The sequence below is a fragment of the Thunnus albacares genome, chromosome 12, assembly GCF_914725855.1.
Source record: "Thunnus albacares chromosome 12, fThuAlb1.1, whole genome shotgun sequence".
NCBI classification, from domain to species: Eukaryota; Metazoa; Chordata; class Actinopteri; order Scombriformes; family Scombridae; genus Thunnus; species Thunnus albacares.
Window position 1 is genome coordinate 28,817,023 of NC_058117.1, and position 23,956 is coordinate 28,840,978.

Below are 23,956 nucleotides of genomic sequence, written 5' to 3' on the forward strand. Positions count from 1 at the left end.
CGGTACAATATTTTCTCTTTTGGCTGTTTATAAGCACTGGCCACTTTAATTTCTACAGGAAACAGTACAGTGTCAGTGTGTTGATTTATTTAAAAGCCCTGCTGGAAGTCAAACTCAGAAGTGTTTTAAAAGCTTACAATCTTGTGAAAGTAGCATCTGTTGTCTGGGTTTGCAGAGCCCATGTTCATTTGTCATTATGTTGTGAACCGAGAGCAGGAACTGCAGTTCAAAAGGCTGACTGCACCCTATATGTACACATTGGCAATTAAAAGAACGTGTGTCATTTCTTGTAAATGCAGATGGGAGAAGTGAACAGGGTGTATTGTTTATCTGAATGAGCTCTGAACATCTGGGAGGACTGGATATTCAAGCTGTGCTAAAAATAAAATAGTACAAACATGTCTGAATCACAATGTTCCATTTAAGGGTTGAATTAAACATATGAGAGTGAGAACTTCATGGGAAAATAAATTTGAAAAGTTAACCAGTTAAGAGGAGAGTCCAGCACAAGAAAATTGGTTGCAAGACCTTAATTTAAACCATTTTAACGTATTTCTAAAACACCAAAATGTGGAAAATCTCAAGCCATCATATCACAACACATGAAGGCAAATGACTGCATCAACCCTTCACCCATTACCACATACTACATATACTCTGATGACACTGTGATACTGGAACCACTCAATGACAATAACATCATTGTAGCCTATCAACATATTTGTCATTATCATTCGTGCACTGAAAACAACCTTCAAATGAATGTGGTTAAATCAAGAGAACTGGTCATTAACACGTCAAACGCAGCCCACACTGGACTGAACCCCACCTCCGTCCACAGTAAGACAGTAGAAAAGGTCAATGACTTCACTTTAGACAATAAATTCAGCTTTGATAAACACATCACTGATCTCCATAAACGATCCCAGCAGAGACTCCATGTTGTCTGCAAACTGAGCACTTTCTGCTGCCCCCCACCTCATGTTGTTAATAATAATAATCCAATTTATCCTTCTGTTCACCTTGTTTCTTTACCATGTTAACCATCTCCAACAAAAACAAACTTACCAGGGTCACACATACTGCCTCCAAAATCATCCACTTCTCTACACCCAATCTCTCACACATGAATGACAGCATCATCACACATTTCAAACTCACAATAGCAAATGACTCTAATCACCCCCTCAATCCATATTTCACACTACTGCCATCAGGCCACAGGACTCTAAAATGGAGACCAGCTCGCTTTGGCAGAAGTTTTGTCCCTTCTGCCATTGAAGCACTGAACAAACTGCCTCACGGATTTAGTATAGAGGCAGATTTATCTGTGCTTGTTTGTGCAGAAACATGCACATGTGTTGGAATACAGGCGGGGAATGAATATTATGTGTTTATGTATATTAGTGTGGCTATCTGTATGTTTCTGTGTGGAATATATACAGGCTATGAAAACAAATTTCCTTTTGTTGTTTTTATTAAGGTAGGACAGGATTTAATAGATATATTTTATAGATATGTTTTATAGAAAAAGGTTCAAGGACAAAAATTGTGCTGTCAGTGCTTTCCGACAGCCAGTTGAACTACAGACATAAACACATCTAGTCTTCATTGTGTTTGATGGGTGTGGTTTGTTGCTCAAATCTTTTTTATCAAGAGGCACTGTCACAGACAGACTGAACTATATCTCTTCACTTCAGCTGCACATCAGTTCTCTGCAAACCAAACATGGGAAGCCAGATTACCAAGTATGGTAAGTCAATATCTAACTGCATTTATAATTGTAATCATATATTTGTGATGTCAGGGATTTTCTTTTGTTTCTTTGCAGTCTGCTCTTTACATCCATAATATGCTAATCAAAGCCTCATTTACAATCTTGATTAATCTTTTATGTCTCTTTTACCATCTTAATTATTAATTGCTTTCATTAGTTTACCTTTGGTGTTTTATGTGAATTTGACATCATTTTTTCCCCATGATTATATTCCCAGTATATCTTTTCTTGTGTGTCCATATGAATCCTAAATCATATGGCTAAAAAGATGCTTCTGTCTCTGTCCTTCCACACCACCCTGTCAAACTTGCGAGCAGGGATTAGTAGTACATATAATATATAGAAATCATACATTACCATGGTAAAGACTTGCAGAATGCATATTTTACAAACATGCCAGTGATGCCTTATAAAAGTGAGAAAAAGCAATACTTGCGCATTTTATCCGGGCAGATTGATGCAATGCCATTTCTAAAGCCTCCCCCACTCAGACGGCTGTTATTTTTTTAACAGAAAGTGAAACCACAACACTCTCAGTTACCTGAGGCAACTCATGCTATATGCGCAAGTAACATACTTGACATAATATGCATAACTCACTGCACGTTTCATCTACTAGTAGAAAATGATGTCCTAGCAGATTTATGTTTGAATTTTAAACACTGTATAAACAAGCTATTTGTTTGTTTTTGTTTCTTTCTTCTTCTTTTTATTGATTTTTTTATTTATCTCCTGGTGCTCTGCCTTTTTCAATGCAGGTAAAGCATGAAATGTGATATGTAAATAAAGTTATTATAATAATAATAATTATTATTATTATTATCATTATAAACTAGACCTTTTGCAGTTCTCACATAAATATTTACACCCAATGGAAGAACCATTGCATCAATGCAGTGTATCCAGTCTTCTTGGGCATTAAGGATAGAGCAGCTCCTCTTTCTACATTGATTAGAGCTATTTGGTTGTTTGTTATGTTTCTACTGTAAAAAAGGACCATGTTTTTTGGGGAACATCTATGAACAATTAAAAACATTAATTAAACCTCACACTCTGGCCCATCGGGATCAGATCATTTTGCTTTTTAAAAATGAGGGATATTTCTTACAAGTGTGGTGTGCTTTTATTTTGAAAGTTTGATTGACATGTGTACTGTCAGGTGTGTAGAGACCTGTAACTGCAGCTGGACACAGAAAAATACTCATATATTTGAATGGAGAGTGTGAGCGAACCCACACCTTTTTGAACATCTACTGCTTCCACATAGTATTAGATAGAGACTTCATTTGAACTTTAAATGAGTCACGAGACTTTGACCTACAAATCTTGAATTTACATATTTTTTCTATCTTTTAATGTTTTTGAGATATTAGAGTTTGACTTTTAAAGTCTTTTCTTGCTCCTCCTGTGATTTTATGAGTGTGTATTGCGGAATGTTTCACAGCACTGAGGGAGTGACAACCAGGAGCAGTTGGAGAGGAAGATTTTAGATTATGCTTCTTGTGAAATCTCCTCATAAATCCCATGACTTGGGCCAAATCTTACATGAAAAATCATATTTTTGTAGGAAATTTTGTGGTGAATCTATTGATACAGGTTTGAAAGTGGTCAGACTTATAGTTTAGACGTCAGAAGCCTCTGTTTGACACAAAGTTCATGCCTCCCCATTATTTTACATTTTAAGGGTGATGTGAGTTATTACAAAGTTTTTAACGTTATGGTTTGATCTCTTTACGACATTCCTACAGGCTGTGGCGGCCATTATAGTTACATGGGTGGCGCTAGAGAGCACATTTTGGCACTTTGAGGGTTAATTTTTACATTTTATCAAATTTTCCACCAGACCTGATGTGCGTGCCAAATTTGGTGGGTTTTTGAGCATGTTTAGGGGGTCAAATTAAGGGTTTAAGTGGCGTAATAATAAAGAAAGAAACAAACAAACACACGAAAAACGCCTAAGGGTGAGGACCCCACTGTTTTACAGTAGTTTCAGTAGTTTTGGGCTCGGTCCCTAAATAGTATGAATAACCCAGAACAGTCTTACGAAGGAGGTCCCCCCCACCAGTTCTCGAACTTGAGACTCCCAGACCTGTCGCTACCACGGCAACAACATTGATTACATAACGTAACCATGGCATAATCCCAGAGTACAGGTGTAGCTGCTGCTATTTCACAGTGTGTTTTCAGTTCATGAAAGTTAATTGTAACATTTTGGTCACCTAAAAAAGTCTTGTTCAGCATGTGATAAAAGACCCTCTAAGGAGTTGGATATTCAGTTTTTCCAGAGAGTACATTTTGTTTTATGGTTATAGGCCTTTTTTTGCTAGCAGAAATTAGCATTAGCATTAGCATTATCACTGTTAAACATAGATTGTAAATTCACCGGGCTAACCAAGCTAGCAGCCAGCGCTATGGTCAGCTCCACCCTCTCATCTAAATACGGTCACCTCTAGCTCCAAAAAGTGGAGTGGAAGGAGGTTTCAGATGTTAGACAATACAACAAGCACTTTGTGAGGCCCAACTTAAAAAGATCTTTACAGCTCCCCCTATTTATCTTATTTTTTAGTATTCTGGTCTGAACCTACCACAATAAAGATGAGCTCAGGATTATGATGGTGGGGAAGACAGGAGTTAGGAGAACTACGGGATCAATAAGACAAGACTAAGTCAAAACTTAGTGATTGGCTGGACCATGCATGAAATGCTAGAGGGCTTTTAATTTGAAATGACGGATACAGGAAGTGGTGACATGTGGCAACAAAGCCCCCAGAAGTGCACCGGTCTTTGACAGAAGCCACTTTGATATAGGGCCTTTCTCCATACCAAATATGGAAAGTTCGGACTTGTGTACTTGCTAGCTCTGACTTTGGAAATTCAACTCGGGAGTAAAAACTCTGAGAATGGGGGTACATAGGGACTGGATTGGAACAACACACCTACCTGACTGTACTGAGACAAAATAATCTCAACTCAAAGCTCCACTTACACTTTTTTCCTCACAAAATAACCACATTGAAAGAGAGATGCGATAATTTATGTTATTCAGTCATAATGTTGCTATAATAAAAATCTAAACTGTTATGTAGCTTAATAAAATAAAACCAAAATGAATATAGACTGATCTGTTCATCTTAATACATTTATATTTATGTAAATGTAGTGATATCTGTACATATAGAGCCTCATAGGCAGTGATGTTGTTGCTGTTGAATTATATCATATATCAAAATGCTAAGGAGACATTAAAGTGGTAAATCACCAGAGAGCTGCACAGATCAGTTCATCAGATCGTTTTTTCCCCGGGATGACGACAGACACTGACCGGCTGATCATCTCAGGAGTCGGGCAGCTGAGATGACCAGCTGGTCTCACCTAATCAGCGGCTCCTCACATCTCTGAAAACGTCAGTGCAAATTTCCAAATAGGCATCATTGGGATAACCTGACCACATATTGTGAATATAAATGATTACTTTCTCACCTGCACAATTATTAAAACTTAGTAAAGTGACATATTAACAGTCCCACAGTGAAAATTACAAACGCTTAATCTCCACCATCACTAGCAGTGGGTGTATAATGCGTTCTGGGCTACTTAGCTTTGGCCGCCTTTGGCTGATCAATGGTGTAACTTCATCAGTCAGGCAGTCAGGGACAGACATTCATGTTCATAGGGCTGGCCCTGCTAGTGCGGTCTCAACCAAACAAGTAACCCTGCACACTTACTCCAAGCCACAAAAGTTTAATGATAACGTTTTGATCCTACTTGGATCTTTGTCGGATCAGAATGTTTAAAACATAGAAAACTCACCCATATATGCATCATTGACCACACTAGGTGTGGTTAACCATCCAAACTGCCCCGGGAGATAAACATCCCAAAACAATTAACAATTCAATAAAGTACATAGAAAAAGGAAAAAGAAAAAAGCAGTAATACAAAAGCCATACTTCAAAATATCAACCATACATCTTATATAAACATAATATCAGATTGATCATTCCATATATCAGAATCTACTCCTACATTCAAAACTATAGTGTATTAAGTTAGCTTGAAACCTTAAATTGTCTAAATTGGGTCTTAACACCTTTTAATAAAAAGTTAACTAGATCAAAGAATTAAGAATCTTCATGAACTTCACTAAGCACTGTGTAAGCACAACTTGACCATTTCCAACCACAGTTATCCATCCCTGATGTGGACTAATTGAACACATTTTATTAATACACATTGCATTGATTGTTTGTTTTGTTTTTCAGTCTTCAGGTCTACACCTTCCACAGACTACAGCAATAATGAGCCGATCAGGATTGTGATGGTGGGGAAGACTGGAGCTGGGAAGAGTGCCACAGGAAACACCATTCTGGGAGAACAGAACTTTAAGTCAGATTTTGCTTCAGTGTCTTTGACTGAACACTGTGATAAGGTCTTTGGTGCAGTGGATGGACAAAAAGTTGCTGTTATTGACACTCCGGGCCTGTTTGACACTAGGAACAGTGAAGAGGAAACACTTAAAGATATTGCCCAGAGCATTAATTATGCATCTCCTGGACCTCATATCTTCCTGATTGTCATCAAACTGGGCAGATTCACAGAGGAAGAAAAGCAGACGGTGCAGAAGATTCAGAAAGTCTTTGGTGGGGAAGCCAACAATTACAGCATGGTTCTCTTTACCCATGGTGACCTGCTCAAAGGGAAAACTATTGAGGAGTTCTCAAAGGACAGCAAAGATCTGCAGGAACTTGTGGCCAAATGTAATGGCCAGTACCACGTGTTCAATAATGAGGTGAAGGATCGTTCTCAGGTAAGAAAGCTGCTCGATAAGATCAGAAATATAAATGTGCAGAATGGAGGAAGCTACTACACCAATGAAATGTTCCAAAAGGCAGAGAGAGATATAGAAGAGGAGAAACAACGAATTCTTAAAAAGAGAGAAGAACAAAACCGCAAAGAGCAGGAGGAACTGATGAAGAAAATAGAGGAAAAGTATGAGCATCAGATGAGGGAGGAGAAGGATGACAGGGAGAGGGAGAATAAGTTGAGGGATGCACGTGAAAGAGAAAAGGAGGAGGGAATAAAAAAACTGAAAGAAAAACAGGAAATGCAGGCCAGACGAAAAGCTGAGGAAAGCACTACATTAATCCAACGGTTAGTTGAGTTAATAAGGCAAGGTGCTACACAAGTGGTGCAGTATTTCTGTCAGAGATGATCTTTTTGATTTTGCAATGGTGCACTGCAGCAGATTGAAATGTTGTGACTTATTAATGTTCTCATTCCATCTTTTTGTATTTGTCTTTGGGCAGGATTTCTAATATTATCAGTTAGTGTTTTAGTATTGGAAATGATTTATAAAAAATGTAGTTTTCTTAGATTTTAATGTTTGATATTTGCCTTCCAAGATCTAGAACCCTCTTTGGAGCTTACTATCATGTTCCAGAATTATAGTTTAATCCGTGATGTTATACCAATGTATTTAAGAAATCTTACTTCATGTATGGCATCCTTGAGGTTGGGGTTTGAGGTCATTTACTGAACATCTGCTGTACATCTACTGTAAGTAACATATGGGGTGCCACAGGGAAGGATTTTGGGTCCTTATTATATTTAATATATGTGATGACATGGATTCAGATTTGTTGAAAATTGACTTATATGCTGATGATTCAGCCTTTTTGGCTTTGCATAAGAATGAAACCTTTAAACTTTTAAGTTATAAAAAAATGTCAGTCTTACTGGTGGTCTTAGCAGGTGCGGTTAGTTACTATAGCAAACACTGTTACTTTGAAATTGGTGTATCTGTTCAAAGTGCAGCAAACAAACTCACATGCTTATGATGTAGAAGTCAGTCAATAATTGGCTTTTTTTCATCATGCCATGAATAACTGGTTTCATGCTAAAGTAACTAGAGTGTCAGACATCACCAGGTTTAAGCTTTAAAAAACAACAATGTGGCACACTTAATTTACAAGACTTATTTTTCCAGACACAAGCAGACCATCCATGGAGGTTCAGCTCCATTAGTTTCCAATGGTTATTACTATATATTCATTTATTTTTAATGTATTCTTCTCTGAAAATCCTTAGTCATCCAAGTCATTGTAAAAAGAAAACAGTTCAGTCAAGAGCAACTGGACTTGTTTGTAGATTTTTGAAGACATTTCACTTCTGTTCTGACTGACTTGGGACTCCCACCAGTCAGTCAGAAATGAAAAAACCTTTTGGATGAGAGTTGAAACACCTTCAAGAATCTACAAACAAGTCCATTTGCTCTTGACTCAATGCTTTTGGAAAATCCCTCAGAACAAAGATAAAATCCAATAAAACTTGGCAAAAAAAACATTTTTTATTCTAGCTGTAGTAATTGAAATGATACAATTGGAAAATATAGCCATTTGTGGGGTTTGAATCAAATTATAAAGTGAAGGCCATTGTTGTCTTTTCAAAATTAGAGCTGAACAGTGACATTCTTTAACCTCCAGATCAAGACAAAGAGCAACACTGTGTGCATTATTTTAAAAATCTATCTAAATGTGCTGATATCTGTTTGCAGGCTTTGTCTTGGTGCAGACTTTAACTTGAAAAAAATATCCATTTCTGCTCTAACTAATCTGTGTCTGCATGCTCTAAAATGTTGACTTGCAGACTAAACAGTGATTGAATTTGTTTTGTGCTTGTTCATATCTTTTGTTGTTTATATTCTTCTATAGGCGAGGAAGTAAATCATTGCCCTGGCCTGAAGCTTCTGTTTTATTCTAGATTCAAAATGACAGAAATTTATATGTGATACATAAAAATGTTATGTGTCTCCTAGATTTATTTTTTATATGTATATCATATACCGTTATATGTTCTGACTACTTTATCTTCCTGTATAATGCTGATAAACTGGTTTAATGGACATATTGTGTGAATGAATTTACTTATTATGTACAGCAGTTTAAAACACTTACTGGGATTTTGTCTCTTAATCAGACATCAATGACTGGATGTTTTAACATAGTGAACATTTGCAAAAACTTTTTTTTTTTCCCAGAAGAGTAAATGAATTATTTTTTTATAATTATTTTATAATAATGATGTTATGTGGCTTTTTTCCTTCATTTTGACATAATAATTATAATTATACAAAAAACAATTGAATTTGAAAATTTCCAGACTCGCTGTTTAGCAATCTATAAACACAGATTTCTGAATCATTCTCTGGACCCTCAGGGGGCTCTTGACTTCACAATACAGCATTGCACTATATACAGTCTTTAAGTCGTGAAGTAACACCTTTTCAAAATACTCTTTCCAGGTCCAAGCCTCGTCTTTTCAGTATGCCGCAGTGCTGTGTCCCTCATTGTTTAAACAGATCTGAGTCAAAAAAAAAACAACCCCATTGTCATTCTACTGCTTAATATTCTTGAGGTAAAGGTAAAAAAGTACACTTTGATTCATTTGTATATACTTGTTCAGAATCAACGAATATTAAAATATTGATACTACATACTACAGGTAAAAAAAAATACAGTACCAGAACAGAGTACAATTCTAGGCACCAAAAGTAACAAAACCTGGTAAAAAAAATAAATAAAATGATGATGGAGACATTTTCAGTGAAGAGATGGGAAGAGCAGGACAGAAATCAGATGAGATTATCTCAAAGTTTCACAGAGCCAATAGTCTGATTCACAGCCACATTTTTAGATCATTCCAGAAAATATAGCTAATGGTGTGCAAAATTTAAACAGTATTTTATGTACCAGTGACCACTTTATTTATAAGTTCTGCTATAAGTGAAACTCAGAAGTCTTTTATAATCTAGTGCAACTAGCATCTGTTGTCAGTTGACATGGGCATCCATGTTTACTGACATCATGTTGTGAAAAGGGACTACAAATTTCAATTCCCAGGGCCAGACATATTGAGTGTGTGCAGTGTGCAAAGGAGTGTTGGCAATTCAAAAGAACTGGTGGCATATCTTGTAAATGCTGATGGGAGAGGGAACAAGGTGCATTTACAGTTACAGAAGGAATCCTGAGAATGTAGAAGGACTGGACTCTTACATTATCTAGATTATAAAAAGAAAATGAATCACAATGAATCATTTAAGGATTGAATTAAAACATATGAAAACTTATTGGAAAAAGAAATAGCAAAGTTCACCAATGTTAAATGTAATAATTACATTTGAATTAGTCTTTATGGAGATGTCAGTGTGTGAAAATGCATAATTTTTCATTACCATTTTTGGGTGTCTGTGATTGCAAAAAACAATTGAAACATTTACATTCAATGAAGAGATGGGAAGAGTGTGACAGAAATCAGATCACATCTTGTTGAGATCAACTTTGAATAACAGCCAGATTAATAGATAACAGATTATCAGAGTTTCACAGAGCAAACAGATGGATTATCCTCATCCACACAGTTACAAGTTTGGCTCTAGGGGGGGGATAATGGCAAGATGGCTGCAGACACATGGCATGCAGACAATATGGCTGACAAAGAACCAGAGGGATAAAAGGGCAGACCACGTGGTGTTTTAACCACATGTATTTCCTGAACCAAAGTTTGCAAAGCTAAGTTTTAAACCTCTTGTGTGGTTCTCTATTCAAGGTCAATTGATGTAGGATCAAAGTGTCAGGCTAGGAAGAGGTTAGTTGCATGCAAGGCCTAGTTATTGGATGTAACATGTGTTAAGCATGCTAACATTAACCTAGCGGTGTGGCTATGCACTAACCTGACCATGAACAAGACATCACAACAATACTTCACTGAATAACATGAGCCAAATCAATATATGTACAATACATTGATTAAGTTAAACAGTCTTGCTTAGCCATGCTATGTTATATGTTGCTAGGCTATGCCCAGTTGTTACCAAGTCCATGATGAAAGAGATGCTTTGTGGCGTTCTGCTTCTTAGCTTGCGAATCTGTGGATAAGTCAGGCTGAGAAGAATTTGGCTCCAAGGAAGGATGCAGGCTTTGCTGGGTAAATCTGGTGCTCCAGTCATGCAGGTCCGAGGGCCCAGGCCTCTCCTTTGTGCAGTCCTTACAGAGTTAGCAGCAAGCTAAGACTGCTTTGTGGCTCATGTGCTTGTTCAATCAGCCGGCAGACTTGTGCGGTAGCTGCTGGCACTAGACAACTCAGTTAATGAGTCTTAGGCAGACTCTCGCGTCTTCTGCCATAAAGAAAAAGAGTTCTGTGTGAACAACCGTGGACTCAGGTTTCTCAGAGTCTTGAAACATGTGGTCAGCTAGTGGGACCCAACAGTACCTACTTTTGTGCAAACAAGCGCAATATTTGATTTCCCATAACCTATCCATTCCTAAGCCACAGCCGCCTGCGTACAAATGACTAATCGGAAGATCGGCGGTTCGATTCCCGGCTCCTCCAGTCCGCATGTCGATGTGTCCTTGGGCAAGATACTGAACCCCAAATTGCTCCTGATGGCTGTGTGTATGAATGTTTAGATTTCCTCTGATGGGCAGGTTGGGACCTTGCATGGTAGTCCCTGTACCCATTCAGCGTATGAATGTGTGTGAAAGGGTGAATGTGATTCGTAGTGTAAAAGCGATTTGAGTGGTCAGAAGACTAGAAAGGTGTTATACAAGTACAGTCCATTTACCATTCTTTAAAATTCTTCCTCTCACTCCATCTTTATTTCTATAAAAATATCTAAATTATGTAAACATATAGTATGTACAACGTTCCATCCATCCTTGTTTGTTCAAGTGTAATTCTGGCCTACACGAGTTAAGGATGTCAACATTGAACAATTCTACAGAACCTGGGATTACAGTCAATAGTGACATTTTTAAAGGGAACATAACTGTGATTTTCTGTTATTTTATATTGATGTGATGTCAGATGTTTATGTTAAACATGGTCAAAGGTCCAAAACCTGCAGTGAAAATATGTGAAAATGTTCCCTGCATATCTAAATCTGGGGCTTCAGTCTGCTCTAAATGCTTAATTTGCAAAGTCACCTCTACATCGTGATGACATCAGATTGTTGTCACGACAATGGGCATTCATTGTGGTCATGCATTGTCGTGCATACCCACTCCAGGCCTGTTTGACACCAGGAACAGTGAAGAGGAAACAGTTAAAGATATTGTCCAGTGCATGTCTTATGCTTCTCCTGGACCTCATATGTTCCTGGTCGTCATCAGACTGGGCAGATTCACAGAGGAAGAAAAGAAGACTGTGCAGAAGATTCAGGAAATTTTGGGAGAGGAAGCCAACAAATACAGCATGGCTCTCTTTACCCTTGGTGACCTGCTCAGAGACAAAGGTGGAGGATTGTTCTCAGGTGACTGAGCTGCCCAAGAAGATCAGAAATATAATACCTACCCTTCTTACAAAATGTTTCATAAGTGTTTTCTGGGCTGCCTCCGCTAAGGTTAAAGTTTGGTTAGGTTTAGACACAAAAACTATTTGGTTAGGGTGAGGAAAAGATTAAAAACCGATGCGTTAAGGTTCAGGAGAGATGTTTGGTTAATAGAAACCAACACTGAGTTTTGGACTGTACCAAGCTACAAACCTTTCAGAGCCCCATTTCAAGCCTACAGTGAATGTTTGATACTCAAAACATATTCCTTTGAAACTTTATTGGTGTTATTGTTACATTCATGGTCAGATGTGGGAATCAAAAATGTAAACACCAGCCCTCGGACAATGTTTTCTTGTTCCGCTGCTTACGAGCAGCAGATACTTTAACTTCTACAGGAAACATTACAATATCAGCATGTTAATTCATTTAAAAGCTCTGCTGAAAGTCAAACTCAGATGTGTTTTAAAATCTTACAATCTTGTGAAAGTAGCATGTGTTGATTGGGTTTGCAGAGCCCAATGGTTATTTGTCATCATATTGTGAACAGAGAGTAGGAACTGCAGTTGGAAAGGCCAGCCACATCCTATATGTGCACATTGGCAATTAAAAGAACGTGTCATTTCTTGTAAATGCAGATGGGAGAGGTGAACAGGGTGGACTGTATATTTGAAGGAACTCTGAACATCCGGGAGGATATTAAAACAGTGCTCGTCACAGTTTATAATCATGACATTTACCTCATGGGTGTTAATATCTGCACAAGATAACCAAAACATATTCAGCAGTGTCACAGACAAGAACAAAGATGTTACTGTACCAAATTGATGTGAATATGAATATTATGATCCTATATTAAATCTGATATTAATTGAGTTTTCCTTTTCTAAAGTAATTCAGATGTTGAATCTCTATATGGACAACTGTTATTGTTCAATAAAGGATTTAAAGGACAGTTTCTGATTTTTTCATGTATATCTTAATACAGTACTCACATGCCATATACTGTATACACTGAATCATATGTTATAAGCAATGCAAGTCATATATATATATTATTGTTGGACATAATCATTCCTTCTGAATCAGAATCAGAAAAAGGTTTATTGTCAAGTAAGCATAACAATCAAAAATTAGAAGGTAAGAGAAAAAAACAAGTATCTATACGATTTAAATAAAATATAACGACCACAAAAGACAGGTGATATAAATATATACATATAATTTTACAACAGAGAATAAGTAAAAATATATTCTCTGTGAAAAGAGCTGTTGAGTTTTAAAAATAATTTACAAAATAATATATAGAAATATTTGAAATGTTCAAATATTCACAGTATAAACAGTATTTGTAATGTGCAAGTGTAATAATACAAAAAATACAAATAATTGTGTTAATGTAACACTACATGTTAGATGTGATGAGTTCACGGATGTGCATTAAAAGATTATGAGATTTTATGTCAATATAAGGTGTGATGTCCATGTCAGTGAGGGTCCCGGCAGTGGCGGATTTAGTGATTTTAGGGCCCTATAGGTAAACTCGGTCATAGGGCTCCTTCGTGCCTTTCTCTAATTGAGAATTTTGGTATTATGGTGGTAGACAGAGTACTCAAAACTTTAACCCATTAATACCACACTAAACATAGTCTGTTAAAAAGTCCTGCATTAAAAAATGTACTTAGGTAAAAGTGAATAAGTATTATAACACAATGTACCTACATTAACATTTGTTCAAGGTGGAGCTCATTTTAGCTGCTTTATATACTGCTGGATAGTTTTAATATATAATAATGTATCATATTTTATGTGTTGATAATATATTTTGTGTGTAAAATCTTGATCTGTAAAGTCACCAGCAACTGGCTGTCAGATAAATGTAATAGACTGACAAGTACAGTGTTTCCCTCTGAAATAGAAGGAACTTAATCATCCTAGTAGGAGCGGAGAGGAAGTATACATTTGCATTAAATGGAAATATTAAAGTAAAGTACATGTACCTTTGTACATGTACTTTTGGAGGTTGATGATTTGTATAACTGTAATCACCGATCAGGTTTTTCTGCTTCTGCTTTCTGCTGACATGAACTGCTCACTGAACCAGTCAATGAAAAATAACTCAATTCATTTACCAAGTGAGGTAGGCTACTTGTACTTTAGGCTATTTGAATATTTTCATTATATGCTACTTTATATTTATACTCCACTACATTTGGGTCCTACATTGACAACATTTCTTTTAAAAAAGTGCTTTGCAGGCCTTTTGTAAGTAATTTCAGGGTATAATGAGTTAGAATAGTAACATAATTTTACATGTTTCATATCTAAACATCATAAAAATCTATGGCCCCTATTAGTAGGGGCCCTAAACAGCCTCAAGGCTTCTGATCTTGACTTGAAACAATCCCTCATAGAGCAACTACACTGTAAGAGATAAAGGAGAGAATTCACAGTCCCAATTTGGTAAGAAGTAGCTCCTTGGGCAGTTTAATCCCTCGGTACAATATTTTCGCTTTTGGCTGTTTATAAGCACTGGCCACTTTAATTTCTACAGGTAACAGTACAGTGTCAGTGTGTTGATTTATTTAAAAGCCCTGCTGGAAGTCAAACTCAGAAGTGTTTTAAAAGCTTACAATCTTGTGAAAGTAGCATCTGTTGTCTGGGTTTGCAGAGCCCATGTTCATTTGTCATCATGTTGTGAACAGAGAGCAGGAACTGCAGTTCAAAAGGCTGACTGCACCCTATATGTACACATTGGCAATTAAAAGAACGTGTGTCATTTCTTGTAAATGCAGATGGGAGAAGTGAACAGGGTGTATTGTTTATCTGAATGAGCTGAATATCTGAATATTCAAGCTGTGCTAAAAATAAAATAGTACAAACATGTGTGAATCACAATGTTCCATTTAAGGGTTGAATTAAACATATGAGAGTGAGAACTTCATGGGAAAATAAATTTGAAAAGTTAACCAGTTAAGAGGAGAGTCCAGCACAAGAAAATTGGTTGCAAGACCTTAATTTAAACCATATTAACGTATTTCTAAAACACCAAAATGTGGAAAATCTCAAGCCATCATATCACAACACATGAAGGCAAATGACTGCATCAACCCTTCACCCATTACCACATACTACATATACTCTGATGACACTGTGATACTGGAACCACTCAATGACAATAACATCATTGTAGCCTATCAACATATTTGTCATTATCATTCGTGCACTGAAAACAACCTTCAAATGAATGTGGTTAAATCAAGAGAACTGGTCATTAACACGTCAAACGCAGCCCACACTGGACTGAACCCCACCTCCGTCCACAGTAAGACAGTAGAAAAGGTCAATGACTTCACTTTAGACAATAAATTCAGCTTTGATAAACACATCACTGATCTCCATAAACAATCCCAGCAGAGACTCCATGTTGTCTGCAAACTGAGCACTTTCTGCTGCCCCCCACCTCATGTTGTTAATAATAATAATCCAATTTATCCTTCTGTTCACCTTGTTTCTTTACCATGTTAACCATCTCCAACAAAAACAAACTTACCAGGGTCACACATACTGCCTCCAAAATCATCCACTTCTTTACACCCAATCTCTCACACATGAATGACAGCATCATCACACATTTCAAACTCACAATAGCAAATGACTCTAATCACCCCCTCAATCCATATTTCACACTACTGCCATCAGGCCACAGGACTCTAAAATGGAGACCAGCTCGCTTTGGCAGAAGTTTTGTCCCTTCTGCCATTGAAGCACTGAACAAACTGCCTCACGGATTTAGTATAGAGGCAGATTTATCTGTGCTTGTTTGTACAGAAACATGTACATGTGTTGGAATACAGGCGGGGAATGAATATTATGTGTTTATGTATATTAGTGTGGCTATCTGTATGTTTCTGTGTAGAATATATACAGGTTGTGAAAACAAATTTCCTTTTGTTGTTTTTATTAAGGTAGGACAGGATTTAATAGATATATTTTATAGATATGTTTTATAGAAAAAGGTTCAAGGACAAAAATTGTGCTGTCAGTGCTTTCCGACAGCCAGTTGAACTACAGACATAAACACATCTAGTCTTCATTGTGTTTGATGGGTGTGGTTTGTTGCTCAAATCTTTTTTATCAAGAGGCACTGTCACAGACAGACTGAACTATATCTCTTCACTTCAGCTGCACATCAGTTCTCTGCAAACCAAACATGGGAGGCCAGATTACCAAGTATGGTAAGCCAATATCTAACTGCATTTATAATTGTAATCATATATTGGTGATGTCAGGGATTTTCTTTTGTTTCTTTGCAGTCTGCTCTTTACATCCATAATATGCTAATCAAAGCCTCATTTACAATCATAATTAATCTTTTATGTCTCTTTTACTATCTTAATTATTAATTGCTTTTATTAGTTTACCTTTGGTGTTTTATGTGAATTTGACATCATTTTTTTCCCCATGATTATATTCCCAGTATATCTTTTCTTGTGTGTCCATATGAATCCTAAATCATATGGCTAAAAAGATGCTTCTGTCTCTGTCCTTCCACACCACCCTGTCAAACTTGCGAGCAGGGATTAGTAGTACATATAATATATATAAATCATACATTACCATGGTAAAGACTTGCAGAATGCATATTTTACAAACATGCCAGTGATGCCTTATAAAAGTGAGAAAAAGCAATACTTGCACATTTTATCCGGGCAGATTGATGCAATGCCATTTCTAAAGCCTCCCCCACTCAGACGGCTGTTATTTTTTTAACAGAAAGTGAAACCACAACACTCTCAGTTACCTGAGGCAACTCATGCTATATGCGCAAGTAACATACTTGACATAATATGCATAACTCACTGCACGTTTCATCTACTAGTAGAAAATGATGTCCTAGCAGATTTATGTTTGAATTTTAAACACTGTATAAACAAGCTGACCAAAACTGATTTTATGAGTCTTAGGAATATCACAAAGGTATGTCAGTTTTTTAACTTTAAAAGATGCAGCAAAACTAATTCATGTTTTTTTATCAAGTCGACTTTTTACGGGTCTCCCTAACAATTTGATTTAGAAGCTGCGACTTATCCAGAATTCAGCTGCCAGGATCCTAACTAAGACAAGGAGGAGAAAGCACATTACTCCAGTCTTAGCCTCTCTACACTGGCTCCCAGTTTGTTTGTTTTTTAATTGATTTTAAAGGGCTTTTACTTGTTTAAAGCTCTTGACAGGTCAGGACCAGGCAGTCAAAGACAGCTTGACACGTTACTGTCTCCAAACCTGCCCTTGCTGTAGGTCATCTGCTGCTGGTCTTTTTGTTGGAAATTGGGGCAATAAGAAAATTACAAAATTATGAAATTTTCTACCGAGAAATATCAGAGAGGTCAACTCAGTAGCTAGTTTTAAAAAACAGCTAAAAACACATTTGTACAACTTGGCATTTTATCAGCTCCCTTCCTTACTGTGACCCATTCTATGTTTTTAAGGACCTTTTGTTGTTTTGTTTTGTTTATTTGTTTGTTTTTGTTTCTTTCTTCTTCATATCTGTTTTTATTGATTTTTTATTTAACTATCTCCTGGTGCTCTGCCTATGTTATTTGCAGGTAAAGCACGAAATGTGATATGTAAATAAACTTATTATAATAATAATAATAATTGTTATTATCATTATAAACTAGACCTTTTGCAGTTCTCACATAAAGATTAAACCCAGTGGAAGAACCATTACATCAATGCAGTGTATCCAGTCTTCTTGGGCATTAAGGATAGAAATTCACATTTACCTTACAGCTCCTCTTTCTGCATTGGTTAGGGTTATTTGGTTGTTTGTTTGATTTGTTTCTACAGTAAAAAAGAACCATGGTGATTTGGGGAACATCTATGAACAGTTAAAAGTATTAAATAGTATGAATAACCCAGAACAGTTACTGGTATTGTCTTTGAGGGGGTTTAGTATACTTGAAACTAATTAATTTATACGACATGTTGACCAACCTGAAGGTGTATTTAGTGTTTATACAGTAGCTGTTCCAAATGGCTTGACTGGAAGGCGGGGCGAAAAGACAGTAATCACGTCTAATCATCTTGGCTGCATTCCAATTAGGGATGTGCAGCAGAGAGCTCAGTATTTGTATTTGTTGAGGGAGCAAAATTATTTGTATTTGAATAAAAATGGATATAGGCGTAAAAAATTGTTTTATTACACTTTTAATTTTAGGATATTAAAGTGTTAAAAAAGTGTTCATCAATAAACCATCGTAGGCTGTATTCAGACCAAATCAGGCAGTGCAGCGAAAACGTCAGTCTTCCCATTCTTTTGAATGGAATGGGGGTACTGCATTTAGGCTGCGGGCATTGTGGCCACAGTGGTGCCACATGGGCCTGCGTTGAGAGAGTTGATCCACAGTCAACTTTTGGAGAACTGCAACCTGATGTCATGCTGCGGTGGCCATTCACAGCTGGCAATCAGACTGATCAGAGCTGTAAAACCTGCCATGAGGCAGTACAAAGAAGTTACTAGGAAGAGGGGAGGACATTTCTCTTCATTTGATAACGTTAAAAGTTAGGCTTTGTAGTTGGCTTCCCGACTCATTTTAAAAAAGATGAGAGCAAATGAGGAAGCTGGGAGCACCAGTGAGAGAGAGAGAGAGAGAGAGTGCAGCTGTGGTCGAGTGAGCTAGAAAGTGAATGAAGAGAGGGAGCAGTGGTGGCGAGAAAGCTGGTGAATCAGATGAATAAAAACATTATTTCCTGATTGTTTTCCCACACTCCCCCCCCCCCCACTCAACCCTGCGCTGCAAAGCCTAATTTGGTCTGAATATGGCCTTATGAAGTTCTCACCAGTTCTCTATTTGTGTTTTTCCGAATATCGTATATGGATATGGCCCAAGCCGGTAGCTCCCAGTCTGAAAAGTGAAGTCAATGTGAAGTGCCTTAAACCTGTATTCTCTCTAATGTCCATCAGGGGGCAACTCCACTGCCTGCAAAATGAAGTCTGTTTGTATGGATGTCTATGAGAAAATGACCCTACTTCTCACTTGATTTATTACCTCTGTAAAAGCTTTCTTAATAACTTTATGGTCTTAATTGCTAGTTTCAGGTCTTCATCAATGCATCATGATGTTCATTTTGTAAATTATGGCCCCATTTAGAGCAAAAAAGATGATAAAGCAGCTTATGCGACTACATTGTGATTGACAAGTTGCTACTACAGCAACAACGTTGACTACCATGGTGTAACCCCAGATTCACAGAGTATAGAAGTAGCTGCTGCTATTTCACAGTGTGTTTTCAGTTCATGAAAGTTACTTGTAACATTTTGGTCACCTAAAAAAGTCTTGTTCAGCATTTGGTTGTGATAAAAGACCCTCTCAGGAATTGGACATACATTTTGTTTTAATGGTTTAAGCCCTGTTTTTTGCTAGCGGAAATTAGCATTATCACTGTTAACCATAGATTGTAAATTCACCGCGCTAACCAAGCTAGCAGCTAGCGCTATGGTCAGCTCCACCCTCTCATCTAAATAAGGTCACTTCTGGCTCCAAAAATCAAACATGGCAACGGTTAAATCCAAGATGGCAATGATCAGAATGCTGAACTCAAGGCTTAAAATGACAAAATGACAGTTCACAAACCAATGGAAGACGTCACAGTGACTACGACCATATTTTTTTACGGTCTATGATTCAGCCCCACCCCTAATCCCAATGCCTCCTTGATCCTTTTACTCTATGTTTTGTGTGTCTTTATATTTTTGATATGTTGAATCATACCAATAGGAAAAATAGCACATACTTGGTACTCAGTTATACGCATGGTAATTATCGAATTATTGCTTTTGGAAAGTTACGAAAATTGTCAGATTTAGTTCCTCCAATTCTGAAAAGTGGAGTGGAAAGTGGTTTCAGTGTTGTTAGACAATACAACAAGTACTTCATGAGGCCCCAACTTAAAAAGATCTTTACAGCTCCCCCTATTTATCTTATTTTTCAGTATTCTGGTCTGAACCTCCCACAACCTACCACAATAATGATGAGCTCAGGATTGTGATGGCAGGGAAGACTGGAGTTAGGAGGAGAACTACGGGATCAATAAAACAAGACTAAGTCAAAACTTAGTGTATGGCTGAGCCATGTATGAAATGCTATAGGGCTTTTAATTTGAAATGACGGATACAGGAAGTGGTGACATGTGGTGACAAAGCCCCCAGAAGTGAGCCGGGCTTTGACTGAAGCCAATTTGATGCAAGGCCTTTCTCTATACCAAGTATACCAAGTTCGGACTTGTGTACTCGCTAGCTCCGACTTTGGAAGTTCAACTCAGGAGTAAAAACGCATAGGATGGGGGTACATAGTAAGATCATTCTGCAGTTGGAACAACACAACTACTTGACTGTACTGAGACAAAATAATCTCAACTTAAATCTCCAGTCTTCACTCCACTTTTTTTCTCACAAAAAATAACCACATTGACAGAGATGCAGTAAATTATGTTATTCAGCCATAATGTTGCTATAATAAAAATCCAAACTGTCATGTAGCTTGATAAAATAAAACAAAATTTAATATAGACTGATCTGTTCATTTGAATACATTTATATTTATGTAAATGTGGTGAGATCTGTACATAAAGAGACCCAGAGGCAGCAATGTTGTTCTGTCCAGTAAAGCATGAAGCTTCACTTTACATTCAGACAAGCTAATATGGAAGCTACAACTGTTAGATTTCATCTGTGAGACCAACATTTATCTGCCAAAAGGAATTATATCATATATAAAATTGCTAAGGAGACATTAAAGCAACTTCACTAAGAGATGAAACACTCATGTACCCTAAAACTGTGTAAGCACAACTTGGACATTTCCAACCACAGTTATCCATCCCTGATGTGGACTAATTGAACACATTTTATTAATACACATTGCATTGATTGTTTGTCTTGTTTTTAAGTCTTCAGGTCTACACGTCCCACAGACTACAGCAATAATGAGCCGATCAGGATTGTGATGGTGGGGAAGACTGGAGCTGGAAAGAGTGCCACAGGAAACACCATTCTGGGAGAACAGAACTTTAAGTCACACTTTGCTCCTACATCTTGGACTGAACACTGTGAAAAGGCCTTTGGTGCTGTGGATGGACAAAAGGTTGCTGTTATCGACTCTCCAGGCCTGTTTGACACCAGGAACACTGAAGAGGAAACAAAGAAAGATATTGCCCAGAGCATTTCTTATGCTTCACCTGGACCTCATATCTTCTTGGTTGTCATCAAACTGGGCAGATACACAGATGAAGAAAAGCAGACGGTGCAGATGATTCAGAAAATCTTTGGTGAGGAAGTCAACAAATACAGCATGGTTCTCTTTACCCATGGTGACCAACTCAAAGGGAAACCTATTGAGGAGTTCTTGAAAGACAGCGAAGATCTGCAGGAACTTGTGGCCAAATGTAATGGCCAGTACCACGTGTTCAATAATGAGGTGAAGGATCGTTCTCAGGTCAGAAAGCTGCTCGAGAAAATAAGAAATATAAATGTGCAGAATGGAGGAAGCTACTACACCACCGAAATGTTCCAAAAGGCAGAGAGAGTGATAGAAGAGGAGAAACAACGAATTCTTAAAGAGAAAGCAGAGCAAAACCGCAAAGAGCAGGAGAAACTGCTGAAAGAAATAGAGGAAAAGTATGAGCGACAGATGAGGGAGGAGAAGGCTGACAGGGAGAGGGAGAATAAATTGAGGGATGCTCGTGAAAGAGAAAAGGAGGAGGAAATAAAAAAACTGAAAGAAAAACAGGAAATGCAGGCCAGACAAAAAGCTGAGGAAAGCAGAACAACAATCCAACAGATATTAGAGATTTTTAAGCAAGTTCTTGTAGAAGTTATTATAAAAGTGGTGCAGCATTTTCTTCAGAAATGATCTTTTTGATTTTGCGATGGCACACTGCAGCAGATTGAATGGTTGTGACTTATTAATACTCACATTCCGTCTTTTTGTATTTGTCTTCAGGCAGGATTTCTAATATTATCAGTTGGTGTTTTATTATAGGACATGATTTGTAAAAAAAGTAGTTTTCTTTGATTGTAATGTTTGATATTTGCCTTCCAAGGTCTAGAACCCTCCTTGTAAGAGCTTAATATTGTGCTCCAGGTCATAATATTTTTTTAAAGACTGTTTGGAGAATGTATTATTGAAATATCGTTTGAAATAAAATATATTTTAATGAGTGATGTTATCCGATGTATTTAAGAAATCTTATTTCATGTATGGCATTCTTGAGGTTGGAGTTTGAGGTCATTTACTGAACATCTACTGTAAGTAATGTGGGGTGCCACAGGGAAGCGTTTTGGATCCTTATATTTAATATATGTGAAGACTTGGATTCAGATTTGTTGAAAATTGACTTATATACTGATTATTCAGCCTTTTTGGCTTTGCATAAGAATGAAACCTTTAAACTTTTAAAGTTATAAAAAGATTTCAGTCTTACTGGCAGTGTCAGTAGGTGCAGTTAATTATTACAGCAAACACTTACTTTGCAACTGGTGTATCTGTTCAAAGTGCAGCAAACAAACTCTCACATACTTCTAATGAAGAAGTCAGTCAATAATTGTCTTTTTTTTCTTCATGCCATGAATAACTGGTTTCATGCTAAAGTAACTAGAGTGTCAGACATCACCAGGTTGAAGCCTTAAAAGAAAACAATGTGGTACACTTAATTTACCAGACTTATTTTTCCAAACACAAGCAGACCATCCATGGAGGTTCAGTTCTATTACTTTCTGATGGTTATTACTATATATTCATTTATTTTTAATGTATTTTTCTCAGAAAATTCTTAGTCATCCAGGTCATTGTAAAAAGAAAAGAGTTGAGTCAAGAGCAACTGGACTTGAAGACATTTCACTACTTCTGTTCTGACTGACTTGGGTCAGAAATGAAAAAAACCTTTTGGATGAGAGTTGAAACACCTTCAAGAATCTACAAACAAGTCCAGTTGCTCTTGACTCAATGCTTTTGGAAAATCCTTCAGAACAAAGATAAAATCCAATAAAACTTGGCAAAATCATTTTTTATTCCAGCTGTAGTAATTGAAAAGATAAAATTGGCAAATATTGCCATTTGTGGGGTTTGAGTGGGTCACATGATAATTTTATAATCCATCTAAAAGACACAACGTCACAGTTGAGGCAGTATGTTATTGAAATAATGATGTGTTTCCCAAGGCCAGATTTATTTTTTTCAAAACTACAAGAGGGAATAAATTACATTGTGGGAAAGTTGGAGGAGCATCAAACTGTGACCTTGAAGCAACAGAGATTTTTCATCTTTTTGGTGCAGGTCCCTTGATTTATGCCTGACATGGTCATTAAATATAGTGTAGGAAATTAACTGACATTGTACAATGGCTCCCTCCACAGGAATAACCATAAACTGTAGATGATACAATGATTTCCTCTCTCTCTCTCAGAACCTACCAGATACAATAACGAGGTGCTCAGGATTGTGATGGTGGGGAAGACTGGAGTTGGGAAGAGCATTACAGGAAACACCATTTTGGGAAAACAGTGCTTTAAATCTGAGTTCTCCCTTAAATCTTTGACTACACTCTGCGATAAGGCTTTTGGTGAGGTCAGACTGGGCAGATTCACAGAGGAAAAAAAGAAGACTGTGCAGACGATTCAGGAAATTTTGGAAGAGGATGCCAACAAATACAGCTTGGTTCTCTTTACCCATGGTGACCTGCTCAAAGAAAAACCCATTGAGGAGTTCTTGAAGGACAGTGAGGACCTGCAGGAACTTGTGGCCAAATGTAAAGGCCTGTATCACATGTTCAATAATGAGGTGGAGGATCGTTCT

At 37.2% G+C, this 23,956-nt stretch overlaps 2 protein-coding genes across 2 annotated transcripts in view; both read left to right on the plus strand.

The window, feature by feature from the left end:
- LOC122994324 (GTPase IMAP family member 8-like) overlaps window positions 1-23,956 on the plus strand; it is an 83,862-nt gene that overhangs the window by 38,544 nt on the left and 21,362 nt on the right. The window lies entirely within an intron of this gene.
- Window positions 1,729-22,015, plus strand: LOC122993426 (GTPase IMAP family member 8-like). The gene is made up of 4 exons (XM_044367576.1): window positions 1,729-1,753; window positions 6,040-6,831; window positions 11,841-12,083; window positions 21,054-22,015. Exons 1-4 carry the CDS (start codon window positions 1,729-1,731, stop codon window positions 22,013-22,015), a joined length of 2,022 nt encoding a protein of 673 aa, XP_044223511.1.

Excerpts from the sequence above, each read along its gene's own strand:
- LOC122993426 (XM_044367576.1), top strand. The coding sequence starts at position 1,729 with ATGGGAAGCCAGATTACCAAGTATG. Across the intron at positions 1,754-6,039 it reads AAGCCAGATTACCAAGTATG|TCTTCAGGTCTACACCTTCC; the intron begins GTAAGTCAATAT and ends TTTGTTTTTCAG. Across the intron at positions 6,832-11,840 it reads GAATAAGTTGAGGGATGCAC|GCCTGTTTGACACCAGGAAC; the intron begins GTGAAAGAGAAA and ends TACCCACTCCAG.